The sequence below is a fragment of the Cucurbita maxima genome, unplaced genomic scaffold, assembly GCF_002738345.1.
Source record: "Cucurbita maxima cultivar Rimu unplaced genomic scaffold, Cmax_1.0 Cma_Scf00007, whole genome shotgun sequence".
In the NCBI taxonomy this organism is placed as follows: domain Eukaryota; kingdom Viridiplantae; phylum Streptophyta; class Magnoliopsida; order Cucurbitales; family Cucurbitaceae; genus Cucurbita; species Cucurbita maxima.
The window spans coordinates 2020742-2029233 of record NW_019272023.1 but is presented as its reverse complement, the minus strand read 5'-3'; the positions used below and the strand labels follow the sequence as shown (position 1 = coordinate 2029233).

At 36.5% G+C, this 8492-nt stretch overlaps 2 protein-coding genes across 5 annotated transcripts in view; both read right to left on the bottom strand.

Moving 5' to 3' along the window:
- LOC111481780 (outer envelope pore protein 16-3, chloroplastic/mitochondrial-like) overlaps nucleotides 1-2258 on the bottom strand; it is a 5299-nt gene extending 3041 nt beyond the window's left edge. The window contains exons 1-2 of the mRNA XM_023127371.1: nucleotides 2095-2258; nucleotides 1159-1524 (exon numbers count right to left, since the gene is read on the bottom strand). Coding sequence (XP_022983139.1) covers nucleotides 1159-1489 — 331 coding nt within the window. The 5' untranslated portion in view covers nucleotides 1490-1524; nucleotides 2095-2258. The remainder of the gene's footprint in view (nucleotides 1-1158; nucleotides 1525-2094) is intronic.
- Nucleotides 2259-2914: 656 nt separating this feature from the next.
- LOC111481588 (protein STRUBBELIG-RECEPTOR FAMILY 2-like) lies at nucleotides 2915-7930 on the bottom strand. 4 transcript variants are annotated; one of them, XM_023127097.1, is made up of 16 exons: nucleotides 7846-7930; nucleotides 7599-7740; nucleotides 7206-7338; nucleotides 7048-7119; nucleotides 6910-6975; nucleotides 6746-6817; nucleotides 6336-6407; nucleotides 6189-6254; nucleotides 6043-6108; nucleotides 5625-5938; nucleotides 4949-5205; nucleotides 4570-4835; nucleotides 4209-4356; nucleotides 3752-3888; nucleotides 3501-3657; nucleotides 2915-3376 (listed from the first exon to the last, which is right to left on the bottom strand). In XM_023127097.1, exons 2-16 carry the CDS (start codon nucleotides 7669-7671, stop codon nucleotides 3191-3193), a joined length of 2085 nt encoding a protein of 694 aa, XP_022982865.1. In that variant the 5' UTR covers nucleotides 7672-7740; nucleotides 7846-7930; the 3' UTR covers nucleotides 2915-3190. The 4 variants fall into 4 exon arrangements, with proteins under 4 accessions (XP_022982865.1, XP_022982866.1, XP_022982867.1 ...); XM_023127098.1 differs by having other exon boundaries at nucleotides 4949-5169; nucleotides 7842-7927; XM_023127099.1 differs by lacking the exon at nucleotides 7846-7930 and having other exon boundaries at nucleotides 7201-7338; nucleotides 7599-7716.
- Between the last annotated feature and the right edge of the window lie 562 nt (nucleotides 7931-8492).

Genomic DNA, 8492 nt, shown 5'->3' with positions numbered 1-8492 from the left:
AAAAAAAAAAAAAAAAAAAAAAAAAAAAAAAAAAAAAAAAAAAAAAAAAAAAAACCACAAAAAAGTGAAGGGAACCTCAAACCAACTAAAAAATGTCTCTAATCTAATAAAATCAAATCAAGATCATAATCACAAAAGAGGTTATTAATAAACTCCCATGGGGAGGCATTAAATTGAGCCCCCTCCTAGACCTCCTCATTCGAACTCCCAACCTCCCTAGAAATTCTAGTGTTCCTCTCTAGTCAAATACCCCAAACAATAGCAAGAAATCTTGCCTACCACAACACATGACCTTTCTCACGAAAAGTAGTGAGGCATACTAAACAATAATAATATGGAAAATTTGTTGTTTCTATATTGTCAAAAAAAATTCCTTAAAATAAAGGTACATTAGTTTCGCTTTGGAATCGGGAGGGGGTGGGGGGTGGTTCCAGGCCTCTTAAAGTCTAGAGTACTCTGTATCAGTTTCACACAGTTATGCAATAGTGCTACTTCCATTTGCTTAGTCCGTAACCATGCCAGTATTGAACTTCAGAATAACAGTAATCTTTCATAATTTGTCTCTTTGTTTTTTACAAGAAACAAAGAATATATCAATAGCAAGAAAGTCATGCTAGACCAAAGTGTTAAAAAAAAGACTCCAAATTAACTGAAATATGCACACCATAATAGTTACAAAAATACTTAGAAAGAGAACACCAGATGGATGCAAAAATCACAGTAGGAGGGCGCTTCTGCTGAAGCATATGCCTACTGTAATCTACATTAACCCGAGCTTAAATAACATACTTACAATTCCCCTCCAGTGCACCAGTTCCACTTTTCATAAAAAGGTCGAGAGTAAGAAAACCAAAAAGGTTAGACGGAACAAAATAATGAGTGAATTAAATTAATGATAAATGGTGTTAACTTTTTTGGAGTTAGCATTTAAATATCAGATGAAAACATGCCTCATAAACTACAGTTAGGAGAAAAAACTCTCCACATTCATAAAATAAAACTTCATTCCATCCTCTATGACAGGAAAGCAGAGAAAAGGAGAAACAACACTTATAAAACATGTTAACAGAACTTCGTTCACGTTTGCTAATTTAAGAATTCAAACTGCGACCATATCAAGATCTAGAAAGAATACAAATAAAGAGTACAAAGTTTCACCTTTATATCCGAGAACAGATGCTCCAGCTGCAAAACCACCTATTGCTCCATTTACGAAGTCTCTCTTCATTCTATAATTCTGGACAAGCTGCTCAACGCCAATGTATACCCCTCCAATAGCAGCAAATGTCATCCCATAGTTTCCCATCATTTTCAAGGTTCTCACAAGCCCGGGCAGAGCAACGTTTCTCTCAACACGGGGCACATCATACCACGTGGCAGCAATTGTCCCAAAAATGGTCCCAGAAACAAATCCTGTAGTAGCACCTTTGATCGTTTTCATTATTGACGTATCATCATCCTCCAAGTACCTACGCTCTGAAGCATCCATGGGTTTTTTTTTCAAGTTACTGGCAATGACCAAAGCTGCAGAAAGAAAAGATGCAAGACTCAGGTCTCAAAAACCACGTCGAAAGAAAAAAAAAAATCTTTTTTTTTCCTGAAATCATTCACTGAAACGGAAAATTAATTAGGTGAAATAATAACGAAACATGTATGTATCCCGTTCCTTTACGTTTTCTCAGCAGAAAAAGACGTGCATTAAAAAAAAAAAAAAATCAGGAATTTCTAACTTCCTGTGAAGAACGAGCAGCTAGATGCAAATATCATAATGGAACTGCAAAAAGAGTAGGGCAATCTACATCGTCAATTCGAACCAATAACCCGCTGGATAACGAACAATTCGAAATCTAAACCAAATAAATGCGTTTAGATCAAGCCGGAAGCGTCAAACAATATCCGCTAACTCGCACACCTGCAGACTAAAATTCAATTTCTCTATTTCCTCGAAAAGAGAAGCAGGCAGATCAAACCGCAGAGAGGTAAACCTAGACGGATTGCGTTTACAATTACATCAAGTGCGATCAAGCATTGTACATTAGGAAAATCCATAAACATTCAAACAAAGAGGGTTGGATAGAAGGAAGAAACAAATACCCCTTGCGATGAAGCTCGCGGGAAAGAGGAAGAGGAGGAGGAGGAGACTGAACTTCTAAAACCAGCGCAAGAAGAACTTCTTTTCAACTCGTGTTACTCAATCTGGCGCCGTTGCAGCCCGATTCTCAGATGGTTGCGTAATTACAATACTACCCTTATCGGTGCATCCACTACAATTACAAATATTAAATTATAAATTTAGCCCAATTTTAATTTTGTAGAATTTCTCTTATAAAATCATATTTTTTTATTATTATTTTGAATTCAATAAATCTTGAATTCTTAATTTCGAATTTTTCCCATATTTCTTAAAAGAAATATTTGAAAGAGTCAAATCTTTTATACTCTTATTCTATTCATTATAAAATATAAAATACTACTGAGGTATTTGATACGTCTTTCTTTGCCCGATGATAGATGGCCAATTCTAGATCTTTATTCGTTTTCAAGATACTTGTATATATATACACACAAAAAGAGGTCTCTTTCTTTGCCCGATAATAGAGGGTCAATTCTATCATACCCTTTTGTTGTACAAGATTGAGTTGTCTCACTTCGAGTGCCTTCCTTCGTAATCAAATCTGATCATACCCTTTGGCAAAGTTACCTACCAAATCAAAGGTCTAGTAGGTGATCGGAATCCCTCAGGTGAATGAGGACTAACTCGCCTACTCCAACTCTCTCGTTTTTATCTCGATAAGCGTTTCTTCTATTTAATTCACACTAAATCTCTGATTCGAGATGGTCGTACATACTAAGACTGATCATATGAAAGAAAAAGAAGATGAGATGCAAAAACTGATCATATGACAAAGGGGGGGAAAAAAAAGGCAACCGAGTCTATCACAAACTTTTTTGTTCTCTTAATTCAGTAACTTTCTTGTTCAAGTGAGTTTCATATAGGACCAGAAATTGGCCACGGCCTGCATTGTTACAATCAACACAAAGAGTAACGACTCTATCGAGCTCAAACCTGCTATACATGAGAATTTAGTCAACAAAACTTCTGGCTGATCTTGGAACTTTTTCCTTGTCATCTAAGAGATATGAAATGGAAATGACTCTAATTATTCTGGTCAATTGGTGTCCAACAAGATCAGATGGATGAGCAGCTATATGTTGGCGAGCTCATGAAGCCTGTGTTAGTTGTATGGAAGGATTTCTCAAAGGTGTCAACTGCTTTACTTACTACTGCAGCACGTTTTTCCATCTCGACCCTTCTCCGAATACTTGTCAGGTACCCGACAATGGCGAACATAGGAGGCCGACGCTTTGTTACAGGCTGATTAAGTTTTCAATCACACACACAGATGTGAAGGTCAGCCAGCCGTTGGTTACATAAACAAATCAACTAGTGACATACTTCAAAGAGTTTCTATATCTCACAAGGGTATCCTGCCATTTACCTGTATACAAAGGGTGATAATATCAGCATAGCGAGAGAGAACCTTGGAGGATATTGTTCCTTTAATGTCAGGATCGATAATCTCGTCTAGACTCCCACAATCGTGAAGCTGAAATGACGCCCGTCTTAACCGAGATTGCTCGATCCCTGGTCTCAAACTGTGTGACACGAATCAAAGTTTTAACAATCTGGAAAGAGCCAAAGGGATGAGAAAAGCTAGAAGATACAGCCAAGAGGTAGGATAGGCCATACTCATTCGGTTTTTTTCCTGTAATAAGCTCCAAAAGCAATACACCGAATGCATGCACATCACTTTTGGTATAATCAATCCCAGACTGACCATATTCAGGTGCAAAGTAGCCAGTGTCAGCAATAGCTATTTGAGCAGCCTGTTTTCATCAATATTTCGTTAATAAAATGGCTAAGAAAAGAAACTGTGATCAAGGTTAAACAAATTACATCCCAAGAACATATAGGGAACAAACGAATTGGATGAAGATGATAACAAGAAAACGTGCAGTAGAGAGAAAAACAATGACAATGCGTTTCTAGATGTCTTTGAGCAACTCATCAGCTAGAAGTTTAAAGTAACATTGAACATCCCTTGCAATATGTTTTGTTTATGAAAAGTTTGTACCTGAAGACCACTGTTCCGACTACCATTTCAAGCATTTAAGGATGGTTTAAGTGTATTCAGGATGTTACTTGCCTTGATTTTAACTCCATTGCTTACAAGAGGCTTTAAAACAGACAAACCACAGTCACAAATCTTCGGCATTAATTCTTCATCAAGCATGATGTTGGCGGCCTTCAAATTGAAGTGCGCCAATGGGGGGAAAAAAGCATTATGCAAGTAACTGAAAATGCAGAAAGACAACGATTATAACCCCATAAAATATAAGCTGCTTGAAGCTTCCTTAGACAAAGAGATACTTATGAGTTAGTGGCATAAATATAGAAAGCACTTGAGAAAAATCAAAATTGTTCAACGATAGAGATTACGAAGCCACGTTCCACAAGCAAGTTTCTAGATCAGAAGAAGACTCAGTCCTGATTATTAATGTACTTACTCCAAAGCCTTGGCAACTCCATGAGCAATTTGGAGTCGAACACTCCACGATAGAAGGTTTTGTCCGACGCTGTGCAGAGCATCATCAAGAGACAGATTCCCGACATACTCATAGGTTAGTAGATGTTGCCCATTGTCTACACAATATCCAAGAAGGCTAACAATGTTAGGGTGCCTCAAACGAGTAATCGTGCAGACCACATCCAAAAACTGTTGTTCTTCTGTGAAAGAGAGTGCTTCCATATCAACCATTTTCACAGCCAAAATCTGATCCAAAACACAAATGTAGTTAGATTTTTTCATTAGGTACACTGGCATCAAATATGAGTATCATTTTGAAAAGTAAATTGGTAGTACTGATTCAAGTGTGCTCATTATACTTGGCCATCGGGAAATTCAGCTTTATAGACAGAACCAAGAGATCCCTCTCCAAGAAGGTTTTCTTCACTGTACTTGTTAGTAGCAGACTCAAGCTCAGTCACGTTGTAAGTTTTTGTTTTCACTGGGAACCTGGATCTCCTACAGAAACTTCTTCTGCCATATGCCCTCTCAGTTCTGGCATGACGAGTAGAACAGGCATGATTTGGACCGCCACCTATGACTGGAGAACCGACAGGCAAGACATTTGAACTATCATACTAAATTTCATCGAAACATAATTCTTTGTTCTCAAAATTTTAAAAGACTTCAAGAAAAATGAAGTGGAAATAATTGAATCATTGGGTTCAATGAATATCTACACCATATCTTCTGAAATCTTGATGGTAAAACCATAAAACTCAGTATATTGTGCCCTCCAGAACATATAAATAGAATGCTTGAATCAGAAACACACAAGCAGGTAAAGGTAGTACAAATATAGGAAAAAACATAGAGACCAATGGCACTCAGTCAAAACTTGACATGAATGGTCTGTAAATTCATTAATCAATCCTTCATTTTAAGATATTTTAGTAATTTGTTCACGTGTAATCATGTTTCACTATATACGTCCCAGAAGTTACGATAGAGAATGTAGCAGTATGAGAAGTTGCATGTGAGGAGAAGATCATTCACCTGCAGCTGTGCTGATTGGAAGAGACATGTTTACGAGCTTCATGCTCCCTTTCTTTGCACATATTTGAGTCTTGCAGATTGCAATAAATAGAGCTGCAAGGATTATCACAAAACCACCTCCACCAGCCACTATAGCTATTCCACCAGGACCTAATTTCCCCCCCTTTTTCCCAACCTTTTTCTTGTAGGGACATTTCTCAAAGATAATTGACTCGGTTAATGGAGGCCTGCTATTGTTGTGCGTCAAAGGTGCTTTTTCTAAGGAAAAATCGCAGGATGGAGATTTACTCACATCGAACCTATTTCCCCCAACCCTAATGAGGGATTGAGAGGCAACATAAGAAAAAACTTAGAGATAAATAATGCCTAGTTTAGGCAAAAGAAAGACCCTAACTGCTAAGAGATCTAAAAACCTCACCATAAATGTGCAATTGTCTTAAAATGCTCTGGAATAGTGCCGCTAAAGTAATTGTCTTGGATGTTCCTAGTAAAGTTTAATGTGAGTCAAAAGGTTATATAGTGACACAAGTTAAAATTCAGTAGTACGGTAACGGAAAAACATACAAATCAGTTAATGGAAGATGAGATAAGTAGGAAACCGACCCTGTGAATTTGTTTTCCTGCAAGAACCTAGTATGCTAGATATTAATGAAACTAATAATTTGTATTAATTAATTTATCAAGAAGAAATAATCGAATTCAAAAACCCACAGTCTATTGATATTAGTCAGAGAAGCAAATGAATTTGATAAATCTCCAGTGAAGTTGTTATATGACAGATCCCTGTAGAATAAGAACAATCAGTGGTTAAAACAGCCTGACCAAAAGGGTAACTGACTCAAGCATATTATAATTTCACATTTCAATATAATATATGCTTGATTAACTTCATTATCGTTACATAAATGAATTAATTCACCACCATCAAAATGTTAGTACAAGTTGCCAACAATGGAGATTATTATCCATTTGTTAGCTACGCTCGCTAAGAGTAAAAATATATCCAGTCTGTATCTTCTTTCTTGGTCATGGAAAATCTTAATGGGCTTATACTAGGAAAATTAACCAATTCCTTACATTTTCAATTCAGAGGAATTAAGAAAACTGGTGAAAAATCATACATCTCCACAAGATTTTGTAGGCCAGAAAAAACATTTGCAATGGGGCCAGATAGCACATTATGGCTTAGATTCCTGCACATATAAGAATATGATTTCAGATGAAAGAAACATTTAGACAGGCACTTACAGGTCTAGGAGCGACTAAAGCAAGACATGTAACTTACATATAGGTGACATTCGGGGGTAACCCGGAAGGAATTTCACCCAGAATTTTATTGCAGCTAGCATCCCTAATGAAAAAAATATCATTAAGCAAATGAGTTTTGGTTGAACCATAGTCGAAGAAAGTGGTTCATTCTTACAGTCGCTTCAAATTATGGAGAAGATAAAGCTGGTCTCCAAGATTCCCAGAAAGGTTTAATCTATTAAGTTTACTGCATAAAAAGAAAACTTCTAAGGGTCTTATTTATAGGGACTCTTGGAAAATCGAATGAACAAAGGGCCGAGTTAAGTACATTACAGGTCTATTACAGATGAACCAACACAAAACACCCCAGTCCACGTTCCACCGCAAGGATCCCCACCATTTGTTCCCCATCCTTTAAGCTCTGGTGGGTAGTTTAGGGTACTATACAGATTGAGAAGAGCTAAAACTGGACATTGGAACGCCAGAAAATTCAGAATTGACATGAATTCGACGCTCAGCTTGAATTGTTTTAAGAAAACCCTAATTTCTTTAGTTCAATCTATCTTACTTAACCGGTAAAATTAGTATTGATCAATAAAATGCAGTGCTATTGATCCCATTCCAATTTCGTTATTTAATTCTCCTATAACCCAATCAAGGGAAAGCATCTAAACAGAAAAAAACCAATCAAGAATACGAAAACGACAAGAAGATCATTAGGGTTACCATCCTGCGGGTCAGTAAAGCACTGAACGACTGAAGTCAGAGTTGCCAAGAAGACAATGACACTGAAATACATTACCGCACGGAGGTGGGCCCTTTCTTGAGAGATCGCCACCAGTTTAGACGTTTTTTTTTTCTTCAATCGCTAAAACAGAACATTCAGAATTCAGAATACAAAATGACAAACAGTCAAAATTCAGAATACAAAATGACAAACAGTCAAAATTCAGAATACCAATCGTATACCAACCAATCCGCAAAACGAATCAGCAGAGCAGAGCGGAAATGTAACGAGGAATGTAGAAATTTCGGGTCAGTCGAACTGCTTCTCGTAGATTTTCGAACAGTAAAGAACGTCAAAAGGTCCAAAGAAAGCAGAGCAGAGCAGCGCGGAGTGTAAACTGAGACTAGAGAAGGCGAAGTTCTTGATTACGGAACAACTGATGAGCTGGCATCCACGTAAGCTAAATCCGCTAAGTCCTTGAGACCACGTGTATTACTCGTGCCGGCAATTTTACCAAACGTCACTTCCAAAAAGTACATTTTTTAATTAGTTGGTTATTTTTTTATTATTGAAAATGAAATTTTTAACAACAATAAAATAATTTAATAGAATTTATGATTATTTTCATGAAATTAATGATTACATTTTTTAGTTTTTGAAGTTTGCGTCAAATTATTACTTAGGTTAATTGAAAAATGTTCTTTATAAAAGCTCTATTTTGGTCCTTGTTAATAACTTCTAGTTATAAGATAATAATCCTATAATTAATAATAACGATATAAAGTTGTATTTCAACCTTATAAAATAAATTCTACAATTTGATTATAAAATAAATTGATTAATGACGTACACTTAGCTTAATTGGGCATCATTAAAACTAATCCATTTTATTT